Source organism: Eleginops maclovinus, chromosome 17 (assembly GCF_036324505.1).
Source record: "Eleginops maclovinus isolate JMC-PN-2008 ecotype Puerto Natales chromosome 17, JC_Emac_rtc_rv5, whole genome shotgun sequence".
Taxonomy (NCBI): Eukaryota; Metazoa; Chordata; class Actinopteri; order Perciformes; family Eleginopidae; genus Eleginops; species Eleginops maclovinus.
Window position 1 is genome coordinate 10,828,469 of NC_086365.1, and position 24,873 is coordinate 10,853,341.

The window sequence follows — 24,873 nt, forward strand, 5'->3', positions numbered from 1 at the left end:
TGTCAAAATAGCGAGGTAAAATGTCTGATCTGTGACACAAACTGTGGCACACACACCTCCATCACTCCAGCCTCCACAGCCTTGCTCCCTGCCTCGCGTCTTCCTGCACCGGCACTGATCATTGGCATCGGTCGCCTATTGTGTGCAGTCGAAAAACATACAATATGACGCTAATTCTTCTGGGATCTCGGCTGAATAATCAATCATAAATATCAGCCAGTCATTCATATCGCAATCGCTGACCGTTTCTTATCTTGCGGTGAATGGCTACGATTGAAATTCTAAGAAACACTGCCAAATTTTGGGCTGTTCTGTCCCAGAATTTTGATTCACAGTGTCACAACACAGCAATATTCAACAAGCCCCATCATGCTCATTTCTCTCCGATTTAAATGCAAACTGTGTCATTTTCTAGATGTGATCTTGCTCTTCCCCAGAAAAGCCTCTCAGGTCCATAACTACTGATTTGCCACATTGTGCCCGATGTGTGTGTCTCAGCATTTGCATAATATGTTGGGTGAATGTTTGTGAAAATGTGTGTGTGTGTGTGTGTGTGTGTGTGTGTGTGTGTGTGTGTGTGTGTGTGTGTGTGTGTGTTTTTGTGTGTGTGTGTGTGTGTGTGTGTGTGTGTGTGTGTGTGTGTGTGTGTGTGTGTGTGTGTGTGTGTGTGTGTGTCCATGTTCATGCTTTGGGATTGTTTACTGCTGGTCTCTCCCTGCCCCTGCACATGGTCGGCCCCTAATGCACTACAGCTGTTAGGGTCCCGACACAGGGGCCTCCCATCAACGGTTTCATTGTAATGGACTCTGTGTGTGTGTGTGTGTGTGTGTGTGTGTGTGTGTGTGTGTGTGTGTGTGTGTGTGTGTGTGTGTGTGTGTGTGTGTGTGTGTGTGTGTGTGTGTGTGTGTGTGTGTTGGTCATGCTTGCTTCCCTGTGTGCTTCTGGATGTGTGCGAGTCTCCTTGCAGCATTGTGCATTTTTGGTGTTCCTTCTGGGTATTTTGTTTGTGTGTGTGTGTGTGTGTGTGTGTGTGTGTGTGTGTGTGTGTGTGTGTGTGTGTGTTGCATATCCTGTTCCTATACTAGTGGCTTTGTGATACCTTGTCCCTCCATCTTCACCATGTCCCTTCCCTCTCCTCACATTTAGAATCAGTGTATTGTATGAGAGGCCCTTTTATTTAAGCCCAGGTGAAAAAGTGTTTTATTTTTTACTCAAGGTCTTTTTTATTGTTAATGAAAAGCATTTCAAATTCTTTAAATTGCTGCAATACAGTTGAATAGACACAAGACCCCCACCCCTCCAAATGTACCTTCACTTGTCCTCCCCCAAACACAATACACTCATTGGCCTTGTTCATTCATATTCCTCAGCAGCATGTTTTAACTAACAGGCCATGGCTTCCACGTGAGAGGCCGGTTTGCCCCAGATCACTCTTGCTTGTTCACTGGTCCTTTTATTGTGTGTCTCACGGCTTCACGAAAAAACCATGACCTCCTGCTGCTCGATTCCAGCTAATGAGTGAATAAACATTCAAGATTATTCTTTCCCTGATCACCTACTATATAATCCATTGTCAAAATAAATATGAATCCTAAATTCACGGCGAAGTCATCTCTGAAGGCCGCTTAATGCAATACCGATTGTGTGAATCAAAACAACATAACATTTATTCAGAATACCACAAACACGAGGCCCATTCCCATTATGTCAGCTTTGTGTTGCAGGCGGGAGAAGGCAAGGTTTGTGCCCGGGCTCTGTTGTGTTGACCACAGTCAGCTGCATAATACAGAAATTAAGTTTCTGTAATGCACAAACGAGGTTATCATTGGTTTTGCAGCTGTTTGCGGGGTCAAGGAGAGATGCCGTTTCCAATCGATGCACCATTTAGCCCGGGAATGTGATTAGATTTATCCTTCCTAGTGTGTTCTCTCCATTTGACCATGAATTAGATTAGCTGTATATATAAAACAATAAAAACCTAAGGTCACTGATTGTTTTTGGCAGGGACATATTTATACCGCTGTGGTATAGAGAGCAGAGGGGGTCTCTGACATGAATGCTTCGCCCGTCTGTGTATACACGACATACTGTATACATACAAAGTTATAGAAACTCTTTGTTGACAGAGTGTGTGTGAATGTGTTTCTGAGAAAGTAAGATATATATGTTTATCATGGCCCTTAGACGTGTGCTCAAATATTACAGTACCATTACTAGTGTCTGACTGATGCTCTGAACAAGTACTTAAGAACTTTATGGGCTAACACGAAGGAACAGTTGTAGAAACAGTCACTGTGGTAAGACTGTGTGTGTGTTTCAGTGTGTACAGTAGATGTATGCTTGTCTAAAGTAGGTACAGTGAGGGGCTTGCTTCCTCTCTTTTTTTCCTGTGTGTGTGTGTGTGTGTGTGTGTGTGTGTGTGTGTGTGTGTGTGTGTGTGTGTGTGTGTGTGTGTGTGTGTGTGTGTGTGTGTGTGTGTGTGTGTGTGTGTGTGTGTGTGTGTGATAAAGTATCACAGAAGTGGCAGTCTGTCAGCTCTGCTTTTCTCCGCACTCTCCAGAACAATAGCTGGATTGGCCGTATGTGTGACACGTAGACCACACACCCCTAATAGTGACTGACAGCACTAAGGGCTGGAAGCAGCATGCACTCACACACACACAGACACACACACACATAGACACAGAGACACACACGCGCACACACACACACACACACACACACACACCGTACAGTACGTACACCTGAGGACACAATGGGTGTGGGTGACTGCTGAGGGTTTCAGTCACTTTGTGTATGTGTATTTTGTGAATGTGTGTGTGTGTTTGTGCTCCTTCATGCATGTGAGCTCCAGCATATGTTCTGTTGAGAGTGTTCAGCTGTCTCCTTGTAACAAAACTGTTCCATGTCCCTGCATCAAATGTCTGCGTCTCTGTGTCTCAACCCAAAGGAAAAATACAAGTAAATTGTTAAACATTTGACTGTATTTGTCAAACCATGGAGAAAAGTGATTCTGATTCTGAATATGCATTGTACCTGCAAGGCTTGACCTTGGCATTGTTCTGCATTAAAACTAAAAAAGATCTTATTGCAACTAATTCTATTTGGCTAATGGCTTCAAATATTATAACAGCGCACCATAGTACGCGATAGGCTAAGGGGCGGGAGACGTTTAAGCAGTTGACCTATCACAACATAGCCAACAGGCTAACTAATCAGAGTACACTGGGCTCTGGTTTTAGATAGAGGGTGAAAAGAGGGGCTGCAACACAGGCAGTATGAGAAAAAAATAAAGAGCTTTCTGAACATTAAAGCATGGAAACATGTCCCAGTAGAGGCACAGAATACAAATATGAGCATTATATGGCTCTTTTGAGATTCCTTCAACATTATTGTTGAGTCATTATCAGCAAAATGTAGTAACAAACAATTATTAGTTGATTAAACTGTTGGACAATTTGATCAACAGATTTGTAAAGCTGAGTTATTCCACAAAGACTCATGCATAAACACACTTTGAAAGTTGTGTTTTCCAGAGACCTTTTCACACGTTTGTCTAAAATGACCAGCCGTAGTACAACCATGGGAAATGCATCAGACGTGTGTTTTAACTTTATTGTTTAAACCTGGAAATTCTAGCAAGACATTTCCACTTTCGTACAGAAAAACATAATCGCCACAAGCTCAGAAGATATATTAATCTTGTGTCAAGGCTCGTTTCATGTCCACTGTTCCGTTTCGTCACTCTGTTAGTAAAGATAATCATGTGAAAAGCATGACGTGTGTCAAAGAAGAGACAAAACGGCTTCACTTGACTAACACAGTGGAACCAAAGGGACAGTGAAGAGGCTGGAACAACACAAGTTAACCAATTAAGCACCGGTGAGTCCAGGCATTCCAAACATGTAGTAAAAAGTATTACTTTGAGCTTCTTTTCCCTTGGTTCCGACCATCAAAGCTGCAAGGTGGATTAGCACTGTTAACGGAGGTTTCCATCATGTCAGGCTGGAACAGAGCCATAGCGTATAGCAGAGGGTTGATAATCCAATAACAGCTGGAATCACCTGTTCTATCTGTAATCATACGAGATAACGTTACATGTTTATCTGTAATGTAGGGTTAACGCAAGTACACACATTTCCTAAATGACACACAGCTGCTGATCACTTACAGTATAAGGTACTTTCATCACCCTTTTTAACGTTACTATAAATAAGACACATTGAAAATAAGAGGCAATATTATTAGAACTTTCAGAATGTTAAAGGAGCCCTATTCTTTTGTTTTTACTCAGTGTTCCCTTCCCTCTAGTGCCAAGATGAGTTTTATCCATCTAATTTGTTTGATTTAACTTTAAAAAATCAAGTATTAAATAACAGAATCGAAACAAGTGTATCGAGGTCAGACTCCAGATGGCTGGTAGTTTGAGCATCGAAAGTGGAGATCGTGCTGCTCTTATCTTTCATATGATTGCGAAGTTGAATGTCTTTGGGTTTTGGACTACTGGTCTGACAAAATAGGAGAAATTAAAGCATCACTTAAGATTAATCCAAATAAAGCAATATGTTATAAGTATGTATCTCCTGATGTAATGTTGCCTATGCACAGTACATCATGACTTTTAAAATGACAAAGACCGAGAGCATATAAACGAAAGGCATAATAAGCTTGTGTGTGTTAAATATAATTCCCTTTAGTCCGTCTCATTGATTCATTCGCTTTGTGGTGCATAATGGAGTGCATCAGGGCTCACTGTGGTCTTATCACCCTGAAGTGTGTCTACATGATCTGTCAATGTTGTCTGAGTGAGAGAAAACCAAGAGAGAGGGAGAGAGATGGACTTGAGGAAGAGGGCAGCACTGCTGTGCACACTCATGTGTGATGAGCCCTATGGTCAAATGGCCCCTCCCCTTTGCTCTCTCTCCCTCTGTCTGTCTCTCTCTCTCTCTCTGTCACACACACACACACACACACACACACACACACACACACACACACACACACACACACACACACACACTGAGTGGAAAAGGGAAAGAGGCTCTGCTGCTGGCCCTTTAAGAGCTGAGCCTAGATCTCACAGCTTACAGCAAGGGAGGGAGAAGAGGAGGGACAGAGGCAGAGAGAGAGAGTGAGGGAGGGTGTAAGGCTGAAAGTGTGTGAGTAGAGAGACAGAGAGGAACACAGAGAGAGAGAGCGAGAGAGAGAGAATCAGCAGTGTGTGTGAGAGGTTGAAGGATCACTTCTATCCCGTCTTGTTTTGGGGAGACTAACCTTGTTCATCTGAGCATTGTGGGACTGTTTTATGTTGTTGTTGACGAGAGCGACGGACCCTCACTCCAGCATGCTCACTGAGCCTGAGCTACCTCAGGAGTGTAACAGGTACGTGCCGCTTTCTCACACACACACACACGCACGCACGCGCAAACACTGAGATGACAGAGACCAGGGACATCACGGAGAAGGGCAGAGATAAGGGAGGGCAGGGAGGAGAGGAGTAGAAAGTGTGTGTGTGAACACTGTGTGAGTAAAGCATGTGAAGAGTCTCAGCGAGTCGGCTGAGTTTGAGGCTGGAGAGTGTGTGTGTGTGTGTGTGTGTGTGTGTGTGTGTGTGTGTGTGTGTGTGTGTGTGTGTGTGTGAGACAGTCAGTGATGGTAAATGGAGAGTTGATGATTGACTCCTTTTCTTTTGGGAGAGTGTGTGTGTCCGTGCATGTGTTTCCCAGAAGTAACAAAACTGTCCCTCTTTCCCTCCTCCGTCCCTCCATAATGAAGTTGTGTTCAACTCCTCCATGGACAAACTGATTAAAAGAAACTGCGTTGGTGTGTGTGTGTGTGTGTGTGTGTGTGTGTGTGTGTGTGTGTGTGTGTGTGTGTGTGTGTGTGTGTGTGTGTGTGTGTGTGTGTGTGTGTGTGTGTGTGTGTGTGTGTGTGTGTGTGTGTGTGTGTGTGTGTGTGAGGAACAGTGAAATAGAGACACTTAGAGATGTGTGTGTTTGTGTCAAAGTCAGAATGTGTGAGTTCCTCCTCTCATCTCCACCGCTCACCACAACTTTATTAACTTCTGCTTTAGCCCATCAGCGATACGACGTCTCTTTCTGGAACAGCCTATTTATATAAAGGTGCTATCAACAAGTCCAAATTGTATAGATAAATACAGAAATAAACATGTTGAATTAATAACTTTTCTGTCCGAATTTGAGATGTTTACACGCCGTTTTCCTGCTCAGCCTCGTCTGTTGATACGTACTTATGTATGATTTATTTTTCCACTTAATCCAAATTCAACACATGCAAACCCCCGGTAATCCTATTGTCAATCTGCATGGTGTTGTTGTTTTTTTCTTCTCCTAGCCTTATGCTAATGGTAATCTCACTGTGCCCCTCTGATGTTTGTGCGGGCCTGCTTCATTTAGAGGTGAGAAGCCTCTTGCCCTTTCCCGACACTGTCAACACAAGTGGCTTTCGCCGGTGGAATAATGGCTGTTTGATGCTAATGCTGCCAGAGACAGATTATGTTATAATACCCGACGTTTTAATACTGACACACAACACACACCTCTCCCATTCCCCTGCTTGACTTTTATTGCATTAAAGTAGCGCTCTGTTTTTCCCCAATGAAACTAATCTTTGTTCCGAGATAAACTGGGGTTGGAGGGGTTGGGGTGGGGGGGATGGAGGGGGGGATTTCAGGGGCCCCTTGAATTAAGAACACATTTAGATGAGGCAAAAATGTGTTTTTAATAAACCATTCAATCCGGCAAAGTGGTTGAGGAGAGAAAAAAAAAAGATAACAACAGCTAGGAGGAATTAAAAATGGAAAGGATTACACAGAAAAGCAGAATGTATGGAGATAAACGCAGGGATTACAATGACTTAGGAGGAGAGCGCTTAAAACTTGCTTTCCAGTAATGCACTCCATCACTGAGGCGCTGGCCGAGCGTGTGTGTATATATGTGTGTGTATGCATTCGTATGAGGATGTATGTGTGTGAGCAGGAGAGAGGTATCTTCTATTCCGTGAGTGTGTGTGTGTGTGTTTCTTGTGTGTGTGTTTGTCGATCACTAGTCTCTCTGCGGAGCGGAGTGTGTGTGAGTTGCCAGTGTGTGTGCTCTCCAGCCTCGGTGGTCGCGATGCTCTCGGTTCCTGCGTCTCTGTAAGTGTCCGCTCGCCTCCTTCACTCATGCTTCTACTTCATCCTCTCACCCAACTGCCTCTTTTTCTCCTCTTAACACTTCTTTCCCTTTTCCGTTCTTCTCCTTTTCTTCTTAAATCATTTTGTCGTTAAAAATTCACTTAGAGTTTTGATTTGACGGAGAACACTTTGTCTGGGTTTCTTTAAGTTGGTTTGTTAAAAAAGGAAATATTTGTTCTTGTAGAGATGAGAATTCACTCCTGAAATGTTTGTAATTGTTGCTTCTTAAAAAGAGCGTTTTTACTCTCCTTTTATTTGAACAGTCTTGAAATATGGATTTCATTTCCACTTGTTCAGCTGTTTAAATCACCTTCACCTGCTTTGACAAAGTGACAATCCTCTGTAATTTATGTTATTTTGTTTTCTAATTTTACACTTCAATTATGCCTTTAATGATTTGAACTAATTTTCTGGATCTCCGTGCGCTCGGCTGTGAGTCAAAATTTCCAGTATAAGCTGAAAATACTGGAAACAGACTGCCTTCGCTAACACGGCCTCATCTGTTCGCGCAGACTGAACCGAAATATACACATAGGGAGAAACGCAGGCAAGCCAAAGCAATCAAAACACAGAGAAGAGACATTTGAAGGAGCTTGAGTGGCAGTGAGGGTGGAGACATGAAGGGGACGATGTGGTCAAACTGACACATTTCTCCCTGATGAAAAGAAGAAGAAGAACAAGTAGAAGCAGGGTTACAGGAAAGTGAGAGTGAATAACAGGGGAGGCATAAGGGGGATGTTGGGGGGTTTAGGAGGAGGGAGGAGAGGAAGAGGTCTCTGTCGATGTGGATTTTCACACCCCCTCCATTTGTCCCCTCCGTTTATTGGGGTGTTTGCATGTGTGTCAGTGGTTGTGTCAACACTTACAGCGGTTTAGGCAGGACAAACTCAGATGAGATCTGACATTACTGCGCCGCACTCAGCAACGAGGCGGCATCATCAGCCCGAAGGATTTCACCTAATTGAATTAAGACAAACTGTATTTTTTAAATTACCATCGGTAAATCTGATTTATTTTCAGCAGTGGAAAGTAAATTACATTTAATTACTGTACTTAAGTTGGATTTTAAGAGACATTACTTTAGAATCCACTCAATATTTATTTTTTTCCCCATCGTATTATGTAGCTATAATTATTACAAAAGTTACGTTGACGACTTCGCGAAATGAACTTGATCTATTCCTTATAATGTATACAAATAAGATCTATCATTTTAGATTTAAATGCCCATCAAAATATAAAGTAGTTCAAATGTCTCCACAAGATGCTGCGTACACATTATCGCCCCAGTATTAATACTCACTTATTATTACACCTTAAGTACATCATTTTAGACAAAAAGCCTTCTACTTTTGTAAAACTTTTACTATATTGTGCTGGTGATCGTTTTACAAAAGTAACAGTTTTAGCTCAGAGTGGTGGCCTGTAATGGACATTTTTTTATTTGTAATATGTATTTGCAACTTTCACTAAGTTTCTTTCTCTGCTGTTGTGTGAATTACTATAGATCTGTTATTTAAGTAAAGAGTAATGCTCAGTTTTTAAGAGAAAAAACTTCTCATTTAAGTGAGCAGTGCGGCTTCCAGTGTGTCTCTGTACTTCATTTAAATTAAAGTGGTGTGTGTGTGTTTGAGGAAAGAGAGAATGTGTGTGTCCGCGGAGGAGAGAGAAAGAGCGACTGGAGTAATTGAGTAGAGTGTCCGTGCTCTGCAAACTAATGCGCCATTCTGCCCCTCTCTTCCCCTGTGGCCCTGTCCTGGCCTCCCTCTCTCTCCCCCTCACTCTCTCCCCCCTTTCTCTCCCACCACCTCCTCGGACTGGAGGCCATTGTCTGGGCCATATTGTCTGTCCCCAGAGAGCCTTGATAACCGTGTCTCCATCCAAGGAGCGAGAGGGGGGCCGAAAAGAAAGAGAAGGAAAGAAAGGAACGACAGACAGAAAAATACCAGAGGAGAATGCTAAAGCCCCCCCCCCACACCCCCTCCCCCACTTCCTCCCCTCTCTCAGCACACTCCCCTCTTTCTCCCACCCCGGTGCGATCAGCTGACCCTCTCAGATAGCCAATAGAAGAAAGGGAAGGGGGTTATTTGGCTGCATTTGTTGTTGTTGTTATTTAAGGAAGGGGGGGGGGGTAAAGGGGAGAGAGTGATGGAGTCTTAGAAGAACATGTGTGTGCATGTGTGGTAAACACAGACACACAGAGGTGTCCCTGCAGGTTTTAAAGTCTGATCATATGACATGGGGTCATGGGGAAGGGGTCAAAGGTCAGGGGAAGGTATTGGATTGTCAACAGAGCAGGACAACGTGTGTGTGTGTGTGTGTGTGTGTGTGTGTGTGTGTGTTTTTATCCAGGATTTAACACTTCACATCCCTCTTTCTCTCTCCATCTCTTCTTATTTGTGTTGTTCTTCACTAATCCCACTCTTTTGCTCCCCCCTCTCTCTCTCTCTCTCTCACACACACACACACACACACACACACACACACACACACAAACACACACACACCATTTACCATCCTTCCAATCCACAATAGGAGACAGTGTGTTAGAGGCTCGGAGCTCTCTCCCAGTGCGCTACAATGAAAGCTCTGTCTTTCCAGGTAGTGAGGGAGGCAGAGAGAAGATAGAGTGGGAGAGAGAGGGAAACATGGGGGGGGGTGTTGGTGAGGAAAAAGGAGGTGACCATTTGGGCTGAGAGGTGGGAGAGTTTCAAAGTGCGGGAGGAAAGAAAGAGGCCAGCTGGGAGTGTGTGTGAGAGTATTTGTGTGTTGTCATTTATGTGAGGGAATGAGGGTGTGTGTGTGTGTGTGTGTGTGTGTGTGTGTGTGTGTGTGTGTGTGTGTGTGTGTGTGTGTGTGTGTGTGTGTGTGTGTGTGTGTGTGTGTGTGTGTGTGTGTGTAGTTCACAGGGGCAGACCAAGTCGCTGACAGTGAGACAAATGTTGCGACTCCTTTATGGATTGCTTAACAAACGCAGCGCAAATAGTGGCCCGGCACAACAATGGAAAAACACTGTCCTTCGCTCAATAAACATTATGCAGCGTCTTCCCCTCGCAAAACACCAGGGGAGCGGGGCCGCTGTCCACCGGATGCACTCTTCTGCCTGTCCCCCCCCCCCAGCCCCCCCGCCCAACTCTCTCCTTCTGCCTCCCTTCTTCTAAAGCGACACTCAAGATTTTCCCACGAGCTGCCTTCACTAAGCCTTAAGCAGAGGACAACAAACCAAATACATATAGATAGATCCTTTTTTCTTTCCCTCTGTCCTTCATCTTTTCTCCGTTCTAAAATCTCTGTGTTGTTCACATTCTCGGGTGACTCATTTTTAAAGACATACAATCGTTTTTAAAGAAGGAAAAAGAGCTGAAAACATGACGAGGAAAGTATGTAGAGCGATGCTTCGCTGGTGACTAAAGCTCTGAGTGGATGAGAGAGGCAGACAGAAAAAAAGAGAGAGGTAGTCCCAGAGGCCACATGAGTTGGCCTATGTCTTTTTACACACACACACACACACACACACACACACACACACACACACACACACACACACACATGACTGACTCTTCAGCGTGTGTGTGTGATTAACAGCAGTGACATTAGGTTGTGTGTTATTGCCTTTTGTGGTTAAGCTGGACAGGAAACAGGGTTTGGGCTGTCGGCCACCGATTTAGGGCACCTCACAGAGGATGCTTTGTGTGAGGCTGAGTGTGTATGTGTGTGTATGAGGGTGTGTCTGTGTGTATATGAGCATATACAGGCAGGAGCTGTGTTCACATTTTCTCCCGCTAACACACCGTTTACAGTAAAGAAAGTCATCAGGGAAAATCTAGCGTTTAACAGTATTAATACTAACAAGCAGAACGTTTTTCACTTTACGACGCCACGCTGCATGTCCAAACATCTTTGGTGATGCTTTTTAAATTTGCCTATGGACTCTGGACATTTGTTTCAGCTTTTCTCCACACTCACTATATCAAGATGTTGGAGAAGGGTGGAAAAAACGAAATGTAAAAGTTCCTATAGTCTGATTTAAAATCCTAGAAACAACATTCCATGCTTGGAAAAATATATGAAAACCAAGCATAGCCAGACTAAAGGAAACTGGAATATCATTGACCCCCTCCTCCAGGTCCTCCCTTTCTTAATCTGTATCCCTCCATCTCAGCCTTCTCTCTGTGTTGCTGCCCCACTCTTCCCACTGTTCAAAAGGACAGCCTATAAATAGATATTAGGCAATATCCTTAAGAGTCTGCACAGAGAAGAAGGGGAAAGGAGGGAGAGAGGGAAGGAGGAAGGGGAGGGGGGAGAGATGGAGAGACATTCTTACAAACAGCTGATTGTGTAAAGAGGGAACAGTAAGTAAGACAACACCGGGAGAGAGAGAGAGGCAGGAAGACGGAGAGAGGCAAAGAGCAGGAGGACAGGCGATGTTAAAATAAGTTCAAGAGTGTGTGACGGAGAGATAGAGACGGAGGGAGAAGGAGGAATCGTTTTGAAAGCTGAGACAAGGAAGAGCAAATGCAGCGAGAGACGGGGAAAAAAAGCGGTGGCAATAAAGCGAGTGATAGCGCGGCGCAGGGGGAAACATTTGTTTAAATTCCCGCCTGAGGTGTCAGAGATGTAAATGTTGCGGTCGGCTCCTCCGAGGCAAAACGCCCTGGGCGCCTTATCTGAAAGGCACATTCCGCTCAACTATTTTGATATGCCCTTCCATTCCCTCTGAGAACAATTTCAAAGATAGCTCTCATTTCCACGCAAAAAAGACCTGCACCTGAGTGACAGGCTGCCAGTTCTGAGCAGTCACAAGGTGGCGGGGATGGGGGTTGAGGGGGGGGATACACAAATGTCACTTTGACTCCTGACAGCACTTTGGAATTAGCCGCCATGCTCGTTTTACCGTAGACGATGGATTGGACTGACTGTGCAGCGTGTGTTTGTGTAGTGGTTGAAATAATGGGTTGTAATTTAAAGAGAGGCTGAGCACACACACACACACACAAACACACGCATGCAGAAGCACACACACTTTACTGTGGAATTCTCCAGCGGAGGCTCCCACGCTCCCTGAAAGCTTGTTCTGAGTAGAGGAGTTAACAAGAGCAGTTAGCACCGTGATTATGTTAGCAGCCAGACACACAGGGCAAGCATGCCGTGTGTGTTGTACGGTGACATTTCTGCGATAGGCTGCTTTGTCTTTTTTCTCACTCTTCAATAAAGCTATAACAAATCTTTGTCCCCATTTTGCGTAATTCATCAGATTTATGTGTGTGCGAGCGGCTTCTCTCGCATGTCCATAAGCAGGCAGCCAGTATTTAAACATGCTTGCGTGTGCGTAAACTTTCCTGCTGCTGACGTGCCAACATGAAATGGACTCGTTGATCACAGCAGCCAGGCCAGGAGATGGTTAACCACCGTCCGGCGATTATTCGGCCCCGTTAATGGACGTGCGTCGCTGTCCGATTAGTGACTTAGCTGCAGTGGACATATGTGATATGAGAGGGACTTAACTGAGGAGCCGCTAATCATCAAAAAGCCAAGGGGAAGTGGCGCTCTAATCTCAGTTTAGCGCTCTTACCGTGTGCATAGTTGAGTGTGTGTGTGTGTGTGTGTGTGTGTGTGTGTGTGTGTGTGTGTGTGTGTGTGTGTGTGTGTGTGTGTGTGTGTGTGTGTGTGTGTGTGTGTGTGTGTGTACTTCCTGCAATAGGAAACTTTGGGGGTCAGAAGAGACAAACAGCACATTAGAAATATGTTTTTTATTTGTAATGAAAAAATAAACTGCCATATTGTTGCAGTGGTGTTATGTCATTTGAAATATAACTCCAATGCTGCTTTGTGAAAAAGACTAGCAGTGTGTGTGTGTGTGTGTGTGTGTGTGTGTGTGTGTTGTAAGTGTGTTAATGACTGTGTGGTGTGGGGTTGTTTGATTTTGGCGTTGCTGGGATGGGGTAAAATGATGCTAATATTCTGACCCGGACGATACAGCCAATTTATCTACTTCACCAATCCTCATTTTTCTTAATCCTTGCATCGTTCTGCGCTTTCAGGCGGCTTCCTCCAGGTAACCTCCAGGTCTCAAGCGACATGACAGGCCTGCCAAACTTGAAATGAAGTAGCCGGCGTTACTTGCTCACCCGCCGTGCCCAATTGTATAGTAATTCGACTTCAAAGGCGAACGGGAGGGAGAGGGGGATTTTATAGCCGGAGAGGAGCTGTGAACGGCCTCCCCATTCATAGACACCCACCTAGAAAGTAGTTGCAGAGTACGGGGGGCGGCAAAAAGCATGATGAAATGTTTGTGCGTTAGCCCGCAGAGTGTTTTCATACCTGCGTTGTTTCCTGCGTTAATGTGTAACTACTCCTGTCTACAGATGCTCTGACCATATAGATATGTTTGTGTGGCTCCTGTGTCTGAATGAGGGATTATAAAGCTGTAAAAAAAGAAATCCGGACATGGATGCTTATGCAGCTGAGCCAAAGTGCGACATTAGTGAGTAGAGAGGGTTTTCGGGGGGGGGGGGGTATGGGCGGGTAGAGGTGTGCACAGGACACAAGGGGAGGTGTGTGCGTCTGAAACAAAAGGCCTCAGTTTGAGAGAGTGAAAGGCGGCAAAGTAAACAGGCGGGGATGAAGACAGACCTGCAGTGTTAGGGCCTCTGTTCTATGTATGTGCACGTGTGTGTGTGTGTGTGTGTGTGTGTGTGTGTGTGTGTGTGTGTGTGTGTGTGTGTGTGTGTGTGTGTGTGTGTGTGTGTGTGTGTGTGTGTGTGTGTGTGTGTGTGTGTGTGTGTGTGTAATGCATGGCTCAAAGCCCTGCAGTTTGTACAGCTGGGCCCGAAGCTCTTATTGGATGGTGTGTGGAACAACACATCCTCGTGCGCACACACACACACACACACACACACACACACACACTTATTTTCTCCTCAGTCATTGTAGCACAAGCATCCTAAATGTGAACACAAGTCAATTCTGGTGTGATGTGATTTAATCAGACCCGTGAGCGGTTTTATCTCCTCAATCTTTTGTCATAGAAAGAATGACAAAGTCTTTACTGGTCATTTATGGCCTCAGTTCTTGCTGAACAAGCCCACAGAGATACAGTGTCCAGGAGCAATAGATAAAGCAGATATGTGCGTGTGGGTGTTTGTGGATTTGTTTTCTGTCAGCATATTTGTGACAGATAGAATTGGATTAGTATAACCTTAATGAAAGAGTTCAAAAGGGTTGTTAGAGGTTGTTGTTTTGCTCAATGTGATTGAAGAGCCAAAGCTGTATGTCTCCGTAATGTCTCTGGTTAATTTCAAAAGTAATGAATGGCTCCCTCAAAGTGGATATAATCATACAATCTATGAAATCCTGCAACCCAAAAAACTAATTGTTTATCCGTGTTTCTGAAAACTTGACATTTTTGAGATAAAACGGTTCACAGCAATATGCAAATGATAACACCAATTTGTAAATTGGTTTCAATTATTAGGTTATCTGTGAGTTCTGTGACTCTTGCAGGCAAACTCTTCCACAAACAATTAAAGGTAATGAAATTAAATCAGCGTGGTGAAGAGTTTTATCTGGTATCTCTGAAGTGGAGATTATTTGATTTCTACTGTAACCTCCCCCTGATGTGATAACGCCGCATGTTGCGTTTCTTAGCGTGGCGCTCTCCTCATCGCCTCCGGTGAGCAGCACTCACTATTGTTTACCCTTCCACTGTCAGAAGGTAAATAAGCTATGAATTAGTGGCGAGGCTGCTCCCAGGAACAATGCCAGATGTACAGTCCAGAGGAAATCCAATAGAGTCAAGAGAGTAATCAGTTTACCGAGCGGGGAAGAATTTGAGAGAGCAAGGCTGGGAAGGAAGAGCAAATCAGACACAGGCGAGGTATAGATGTAGGATGAAGATATGATGAAGGAGGTGAAAGAGAGACGGAGCACAAAACAGCTTGCTAAATGTAACGGAGAAAATGAACGAGCGGACTATGAGAGCCAAACGCCTGTTGCTTATTCCTCGTTTTTTACCGCGTCCCATTACTCACCCATCCCCTCAAGTTTTCACAGGCCCCTCCACGCCTCCATCCCTGTCACAGTCTGTGTGACTGAGGTTTAGCAGCCTATTACCCAGGGTCATAGTCGCAGTGCCTTCAAGGCTGACAAGTGCATCTGAAAGCACTCAGGCGATGCTGAGAAGCACATTAAATTCTATTATTGCTGCATAGTCACTGCATCCCTATTCAGCTGAAGTACAGGGAGGCAAATTTACCTTGTGAGAGACAGAGTTCACCTAATAGATGTGGCTTTATATCCTTTCTTTCTTTTCAAGGGAACAAAGCCATGGTAACAAATGCAAACAGCGGGGCCTTCGTGTTGCTAGCTATTTTCCTCCGGTTCTCCTATTGTCCGGAGGTTTTCATAAACACAAATTATTGCCACCGTGCATATACTGCTCTCACTCGCTCCCTCTTATTTCTCTACTCTTTCCCACTCAGTCTCTCTCTCTCTGAAAAGCCTATTGTCAAGACATGGTCATTTCCTGCACAATGCCAGTGTAAGCAGGCTCCATTTGCAGTAATGGCCCCGTCATTTGGAAATCTGAACGTTGAATGGCCCCCATGGTAAACATACTGTAAGATCTGAGAGTGTGTTTGAAGGTCAGCCAGAAAGCTGGATACTCAAAAACTGACTGAAGGGGATATTGTCTGGACCTGTGAGAGCTGAGTCCACCGAACAAACTTTTGAAACGGGCAAAAATCAAATCCAGAGGAAAGAGAAGTTGATGAGCATATTTGCGTTGCTGGGGGGACTTAAATATGTCTTCATGCCAAGGTATTTTACAGTAAACACACAGCAAGGAAGACAAAGATTTAAAGTTGGATCAGGCTATCCAGGAGGTTCCAGGAACTAGTCCTATCCACAGAAACGTCCATCATATAACTCCAGACGTCAACCTCTTATGTCACCCTTTGAATATTGCTCACTCTTGTTTTTCCTTCTCCCTCTGTCTTTCTATCTCCCTTTTTTTTCCAGGATGTCTTCCAAGCGACCAGCCTCTCCATATGGGGGGACAGATGGAGAGGTAACCATGGCAACCAGCAGACAGCGAATGGAGGATGAGGATAGCGAGGGACTGGGCGGTGTCATCCACCTACCCCTGGCCTCCTACTGCGGCAAGGTGTCCCCTCGCTCGCCCCACAACCGCAACTTGGACAGCCCCCCCAACATGGTAAGGACAGCCAGCCTTTTATGCCTATTGTCTTGTGAAAGCACCCACCTGTGGATGCTGGCGGACTGGAGCAGGATTGAGAAATGTTGCGTCTTTAAAGGTCCTTCAGTGTCCAAGTCATCCAATAATAAATGACTGTATATCCATGGCAACACTGCCAACAGGAACTGCTACTAGCCAAGTCAGCAAACATTTAATGGGGCCGATTTGGAAAATAGTATACAGATAAAAAATGTAAAAGGTGACGCTCAACTTTTGACTTGCTTATTGTTTACATCCCCCATAGTACTGTGAGTTATAACTCTAAAGCTGACAACAAGGTTGTTTTTTGTTTACAAATTTGGCGAGAATTCCACATCATTGGCAGTTTATATTTAGTGTCTTCTGCTATTGTGTTACAATGAAGGCTCGTACAGTGTGGAATATCTTTGGTATGCTGTTTACTCCTCTAATGGCTACTAAGATTCAATGTTTAAACCCCAATACAAAACAACTTAGTCAACAATAAGGAAACCAGATATATTTGGGTGATTCAGAGCTCAATAGAGTGATTTCTATAGAGGCAGAAATGTTGTTATTTATTTTTTCGGGAACAGAGAAAAACATTTAAAGTTTCAAGGCTACTGTTTTGGTGCACACGCGTTTTTGCTTTCATGAGCGCGCCACCAGCCATCGCCTTGAGCCCGTTTGATGCACAGTTGCGTGACTGCTAAATGTGAGGCATTGCAGTGAGTCATTTTCTCCGGGATGAAGTGTGACATTGTGTGGAGCTGAATGTATGGCACTGTACGTGTATTTCTACTGTTGAATTGCATCTTTCCGTGATTCATGGTAAATATTAGCCAGGCCTCGCTGTACCCGGGCTTATTCCACGTTCTATACATGCGGTGTGACTTACAAAGCATGTTCAGAGCATGAGTGTGTGTGATGTGACTCTATACTGGTGTGTGCGTTATTTAGTTTTTTTTAATCAGGTTTGCGCAAAGAATGTGGACTGTCCACCCAGAGAACATGTCATTAACATTTAAGGGTGTCTGTTAAACCTCTTTATAATATTTCACTTACAGCTACAGTGTGCAACTCACTGTCTGAGCTTCTCCCGGGCCCTGATCTTCATACACACCTTGTCACAGCGGTGTTTTGATAACCGCCGTCGACCTTTCCTCCATACTGATGATAAATGCCCTGCATGCTGTAAAACAATGAAACAGTGCTTAGGAGCTGTAATGGAAGCTAATTCTGTAATTAGCCCTCTGATTATGCGTCAGGCCCCGCCCACTGTGGACTCTGCATGTGTGGCTGGTGCCCACTGTAAACCAAAGTCCTGGGACATTCTCACACACACACACACACACACACACACACACACACACACACACACACACACACACACACACACACACACACACCTGTTGCTGTTGAGGACAGGTATTAGATTATTCCTTGTTTGTTTAAATATATATTAATATTTATAATAAAAATAAACAAATCAACACAAGTACTGATATAAAAAAGTGGCCCTATCACTGGCTTTCCTACGGTCCTAATTAAGAGACCCCTCTTGAAGTTTATGAAGAATAATAGACTTCTAGTCCATTACTTGACAACAGAAGGGTCCCAGCTTTGATCTGTGTGTGTGTGTGTGTGTGGAGGGGGGCATACACAGCATAATAGCTGATGTGACTAATAAAGTGGTGTGTGTGTCTAGCAGGTGGGATAGGGGCTTATCGAACTGCCTGCTTGGCATGTTGTAAAATGTGTGTTAAGTAATTTTTTTTTCCGGTTGGGGGAGGGGTTACAGTGCCAATCCCTTTGCCGCTGACTGTCAGTGAAAAGTGGATGAAGAGAAATGGAGAGGGGAGATTTACAGCTTGGCGGGGGTGTCGGTGGGACTCTAAGGGAGTGAGGTGGGGGTCTGTCTCTCTCCCAGGGCAATTGTCGTAAAGTAATAGGGGGAAGTAAATGGCTCATCTGCGACCGGTTGACTTGGAAGTGAGGCAGCGGGGGGAGAGTGCGAGGAGAAAGGGGGGTGGGGGGTAGACGAGATTACAGCTTTATCTTGTCATAGTAAATTAACACGGTGGAGGAGAAGCGCACAGCCACACATTGACCTCTTCATCCCGCCTGCCGGCTCCGCTTTGGCCCTGCCGCTTTACCTGCCTGCTGCAGCTGCACTGCCACACACACACACACACACACACACACACACACAGAATAAAAAACAGCACTTACAAACACTTTTTAAAAGCTGAAAGGTGCCACATTATTCTCTTTTTTTCAAATGTTGTTTTTGTACGAACCCTGGCTCTTCATGAGAATGATGTTCTCATAATGGTTTGCGAGTGAATGTAGTTTGTCTAAATGGGCTTTTTATTGAATGTGAAGTTGTCACCGTCCTGCTGGACCCTGATTGGCTGAGAGCAGTTCAGTTCAAATGCCTGATGGGAAGGATTTTAGCTGCAGTTCTGTGAGGTCAGCCAAACAACACAGAATCCAGTTATGATACAAAAATAAAGAAAAGATGGATATTTTTTAACAATTCTGAAAATGAAGAATTACTTTAACAAGGTGCAGTTAAATGGAAAGGCAAGTGCAATTTATTTTTTCTATCTTTCTTTTAAGTCTTTTATGTTTGTGTTTTGCAAATCCTTGTAAAAAATTGTTTTCACATCATGCAGAGGCAAGCATCTTCTCATAAATGTGTTCACAAACACTAATTATTGCATTAATAGGCAAGATGCACACCATGATAGGAAACTATAAAGATATTTCATCAGGGATTATTTCTTTTTCATTTTGCCTCCACGAGCCCTCTCTTCCCCTCTTTTTTTTGTAATTTGTATGTGTGATTATGTGTGTGTGTGTGTGTATGTGAATTTGACAGATTTAACACAGTCATTGAGCAGTCTTGAGACACAGTGGTCACACTTAATTTCACATGCCAGTGATGCACTAATGAATCAACACACGCTTGCCTGTCAACAGCGAGGGGTCGTGGTAAAATAAACTGGCGTGCATTTTCGCCAAAATGCTATTTAAAATACAGAAAATACAGCTGCATGTTTGTTTTTAGATAAGGAAACAGCAGGTGTGTCATTCGTGGACAATAACTGTTAGTATACATTTTTTTGTTTAATATTCTGCGTTTAAACAAAGGCTATCTATTTTGGGGGAAAGCTCCACCGTATTGTTGGAACAGGAGGATGTGTGTTTGCTCGCTTGTCCCAGCCTGAGGGACCTCGGAGTCAAAACTGACAGTGTCTGTGTTTAGCCATGGCATGTAAAGGGATTTGCTACATGTGTGTGTGTGTGTGTGTGTGTGTGTGTGTGTGTGTGTGTGTGTGTGTGTGTTTAGCAGTGTAATCGGAGGTGTGTTAAGTGCATGTGGTGGAGATTGGCAGCTCTGGCAGTGGAGCTAAGTCCTTCCCCCCTGCAGGAGTGATCAGTGACATTCTCTAGATGTGTATTTGTGTGCGAGTATTTCAGTTGAGCAGCTGTTTCCAGCTCTTCCTACTGCCACATTGTCCATGCCTTGATCCACAACGACACGCCAAGCATCAAATATTGTTTTTCCACACATACACCTCGCACAGCCCGAGACATGTCAGGCTACGAGAGGAGAGATGGAAGGAGAGGAAGACATACAGTTTCGACAGAGAAGGAGGAAGGGAAGAATTTAAAAAAAGAAGAACACTAACAGCAGCATCTGTGCTGGCTGTAGGAAAGAAAATAGCATTTGATCCCCCCCCTCTCTTTTTTTGGCATGAGTTATGTGTTTTCAAACCAACCACCCCTCACAGATGAGCTTAAGAAGACAAAAGTTGTTTAATTCGGTTCCATTGCAGAGGCAGTAAAAGGATAAAGAGAGTGAGGCGCAATTTTTACTTTGTTCCAGTCATTTTGGAAGAGAATTGACATCTGCAAACTAAAGGCAGAACCGCCCACACTGCCAGCCTGCCACATCTAGTGCATATAAATACATATATGCAGGCACTCGCACTTAAACACACACACACACCTACAGGCTATGTGCACTCACAGTGTCACACATATGCACAGAAACTGCAAGAAAAAAAACCTGATCACACGCATGCCCTGGGTGGAGGGCATGAACGTTTACAGTATCCACAATTTCTGTTTGTACTTGTGAATAAATGCATGTTGATGAGAAAAGTTTTGCCGCCGTGTTGAAGCGAGAGCGGCGGGGTGAGTGACACACGTTTACAATAGACGATCCGTCTTTCTGATCCCTCTGTCTTGGACTTTGCAAAATAGCCGGGGTAAGAGTGTCAGCAGGGCACATGGATTATGATTATGATGGAGAGGGGGGGGGGGGGGAATCATAAGCCATTTAAGTTGCCTCCGGGATACGGGCTGTCTGTCTGACTTCACACATACATAATGTCATGGGCCCTAATTTACAAGATCTTTGAAGAAGCCACGGCTCCCGCTAATTCCCCTTGATTGGGAAATGACCTTCATTGTTGGACACAGTGAGATGACATCTCTCTGGCAGATTTGTTTCAAAAAAGAATCCCTCACCCCACTGATTTCCCCCCCCCATCTCTCTCTCCGTCTCCCCCCCACCGTATTCTTGTTCTGTTTGTTTTGTTTGCGCGACATCTCTCTGGGAAGAAAGAGTGCGGCTGTTTTAAGTAGGCGCTGGATTAGATAAATGGGATGTGACAGGTGTGACCGCTGCCTTCAAGATGCATGCCTTCCTCTCTCCCTCTCTCTATGTCAACTCTCTCTCTCATTTCCTCTAATAACATCACCTCTCTCTCCTTTCTTTTCCTTTGACTTCTACCCACTTACACTCCTTCTCTATCTCGTTACATTTGCATGTCGTGCCAGCGCTGATGCAACTCGTAATCACAAAGCCGCTCATTTGAAGTAAGAATTTCCCTAATCTGAAGAACAGGAGAGGAAGAAATGAAGCAAAGACAGGAGCAGGTCGAGCCATCACTTGGTCAGGCGCTGAGCGGAGAAGAGTAAAGTCTTTCAGCGCTTTAAAAATCACAAGACACAAGCGCAGCACAGCCCTCAGGCAGAGTGTTGGGAGCCTCAGTCTGCTGTAGAGCCTCGTCAGCGCGTCATATACTGTATATACACGACTTGTTACAGCCATATCATCGCTGTCACACTCTGTCCCTCAATTACAATGCATGTGCAAACCCACGGAGGGAAGAATTAGTGAATTATTGAGCGTGCTGACTTATTCAGAGCGAGGAAACACACGGCGCCAAAGAGAGGGAGTCAGTCAAGTGTAGAAAATGACAAGTGATAATGGTCTGCTGTACCTCTCATACAGTGTTTGGCCACTGACAATGGAAGCGTCGTCAATATTGAAAGCCTCTGCCTGGCTTTATTCTCTCACTAAAAACACAGACGATTGATTTAAAAGTTGGTGTCAAGGAGTTTGTCCTTTTCTTTTCTGAGAACCTGTGGTGGTGACCTCATCGTGGACTGTGATCCCAGTTTTGAAATCCACTTCCACCAGCTGCCTGCCAGTTAATGATTACAAAAACGATCTCTCTTAATAGACTATAATGCCATTATTACAGCTGTAATGTACCACACAGACAGAAGTCTGTATATGTGTGGCCCCGGTGGCGTGCTCCATATTGTAGTGTGATTAGCCAAAGATTAACCCTGTGGACCATTGACCCTCCCGTCTACGAAGAGCTGAGCTGACACTGACTCACTTGATTCTGTGATTAAAGAGCACCATAAACATATTGGAACACCTGTGTGTGAGGATGCCAAGTGTCTGCAGATGCATTAATAACACATATACAGAACCTACACTGGTGTGTGTGTGTGTGTGTGTGTGTGTGTGTGTGTGTGTGTGTGTGTGTGTGTGTGTGTGTGTGTGTGTGTGTGTGTGTGTGTGTGTGTGTGTGTGTGTGACAAGCAGGTAGTGTTTGTTCTCTTCCTATGCTGATGACATCCTCCTTCTCAGTGTCACTGTTGATTGGGCTTAGCCGGCATTAGGTCTATCACAAGCTCAGTCCAAACAAACACAGGTTTCATTAGGTCAAAGATTAAGAAGCTGGAAGTTACTTAAGACTCAGCGGCTCTTTTCTTACTGTTGAACTCAATGTTTAAAAGATCCAGTCCAGACAAGTATAACGTCTGGTTTTCAAAACACATGAATAAAAACATGTATATTTGCTTAGTTAGAAATTCCTATTATGTTTTTTGTGCATGTAAATGGTATGCAAAGGCTAAAATCCCAAAGTTCACTCCTGAGGGAGTCTCTCTCCCACACAGTTTCGCTCTCCCACACATAAACATGTCACAGGAGAGGCACAAAAAATATACATGAAACCTGAAAATTTGCATAATAGGGGCCCTTTAAAAATACATTACAATCATTTTGAGAGTCTTCCATCAGAGCTCGTATGTACACACCTTAAACTGCTTTCCTTGAGTAGAGGTAGACGTAAACCTGAAGATTTCTAAATAAGGAATTTAGGATTTAAATTTGTTCAGTTTTTTCCAACTTTGAAAGAGGATTCTGATTTCCAAAGGTCATTAGACTTGGTAAAGACTGTATAAACTAAAGATACAAGACAGTTTGGAGGATATTCTTCACGACAGCTTGGCAAAAGTTGCTTTACTTTGAGCTGTATATATTATACTTTGTATCAGTCGTGCTGATTGTTTTTTGTCACTTCTTTCATGGATTTATGTAAATGACTTGACACCTCTCCAAAGCTTTGTGTTTTGTTTGATGGAGTTGCATTCTCAGCATTAATTGTCACGAATCGTAGGACAAAAGTGGCGCAGCGTTGAAATTCAGGCTTGGGATTGGGTACAGTTTCGTTGGACGTCCCTCAAAGCCGAGCCGTTGGAGTGTTTGTAATGAAGAGTTAGTGCGACTCTGAGAGAGTGAGGAGTCTTTTGCTGTTGTTTCATGTGCTCCTTCTGTCAAGTACCTCCAAGTCAGTCAAATGTAGATTCCCAAGGATGTGAGGGAGAGAAGGAAGAAGAAATGTGCCCTAACTTGAGATAACTGGCCGGGGATGACAGTTGCACTGAGGTATGAGAAGGGGAGATGGAGAGAATAAAGGGAACAAGGGAAGGAGATTTGGGTGGGAGATAATGAAGGGTGTATGCCAGCTCCTCCTCCACCTTCTTTCCCATTTTGTTTATTTCTGTCTTTGAGTTTGAGTATTTATTGAGGCTCGTATTTAATTCCTTCTCTCTTCCTTCCCTTCCAGGAGCAGGACGGCACTAAGCGGAGCTCTTTGAGTCCTTACCCCCAGCACAATGCTACCTCACCAGGCAAAGAGGATGGTGGAGGAGGTGGGCGGGCCTGCAGCGATGGAAGCTTAGCCACAGGTACCCTCGGGACTCCAGAGAGACGCAAGGGCAGCCTGGCAGACGTGGTGGACACACTGAAACAGCGCAAGATGGAGGAGCTGATCAAGAACGAGCCAGAAGGTCAGTGATGAAAGGGGGCACTTGTGCGGCCAGATGTGTGCTCACCAGCTCCCGTCATCTCTCTGGCTTTGCTCTATTATCACACTCTGTTGTCTTTTCTTGCTTCTTCTTTTGTCTCTCTTGTTTTTTCTGTAGTGCTCTCATGCTCTGTTATGAACCCACACACATTCAGACGAGAGGCGAGCCTTTGTTATCCAGCACACAGACAGACAACATGAGCTGTTTGGGCCTATTGTCCGCCCCCCTTTGCATATCTATCACAACTTGACCAATAAGATGTGTGCATGCATGTGAGTGTGTGAAGAGCCTGAAGCCTTTTTTACACTCACATTACCTTTCCACTCAATGATCAGTGATCGTTTATTGCACGTCACCTGCTACCTTTGTAGCCTTTGGGATTACACCGCCTCAGCCCTCAGATAAAGAAAGAGACAAACGATTGAAGACACTAAACCAGATTTTTTGCTCAGGGCTACATAGCCTAGCACAATAAGCCCCGACATTTCATTCATAAATTTAGCCTTGGGCTAACAGTTGGAGTCAAGAGATAAAATTAGCCCGTGGCCAGCTCTAATTTCTCATTGGGCAGATAAAGAGGGGCTTAAGTCGCTGTGAAATGCATGTGATAGTGATAATGTGATAAGAGATTACACACAGGTGTCCATCTAATGGGATCATATAAATGCCATGGTGGATATGAATTTCATAGGCAACAAAGGGAGGTCAGTGTGAGAGAGACAGCAGGAGAAAAATAATGTGCTTTTAGAACATTAAAGCATGTAAACATGTTGTAAAAGACCCAGCAAAAAAGTAAAGCCGTGAAAATGGGAATTTAAGGCCTCCTCGAAGCAAAGCAGATCAGAGGTCTTCCTTGGTCTGAAATGCATGGAAGTTTGGAAACCAACCGAACTAAAAAGATCTGAAGATAATTGACCCGATCCCAAATACGGTTAAGCCCTTGATGGCAGATTTATGTTATAAAAACTAAATCTTTTCATACAGTTGCATACTTTCC

General features: G+C 44.3%; 1 protein-coding gene across 8 annotated transcripts in view; it reads left to right on the forward strand.

The window, feature by feature from the left end:
• The window catches only part of sox5 (SRY-box transcription factor 5), a 189,976-nt gene that overhangs the window by 103,597 nt on the left and 61,506 nt on the right, over window positions 1-24,873 (forward strand). For 7 of the 8 annotated variants that reach the window (XM_063905993.1, XM_063905994.1, XM_063905996.1 and 4 more), the window contains exons 1-3: window positions 5,148-5,382; window positions 16,214-16,409; window positions 23,636-23,858. In XM_063905993.1, the coding sequence (XP_063762063.1) occupies window positions 5,306-5,382; window positions 16,214-16,409; window positions 23,636-23,858 (496 nt within the window). In that variant the 5' untranslated portion in view covers window positions 5,148-5,305. Of the gene's footprint in view, window positions 1-5,147; window positions 5,383-16,213; window positions 16,410-23,635; window positions 23,859-24,873 lie in introns of those variants that run through there. The other variant, XM_063905995.1, reaches the window with a different exon arrangement.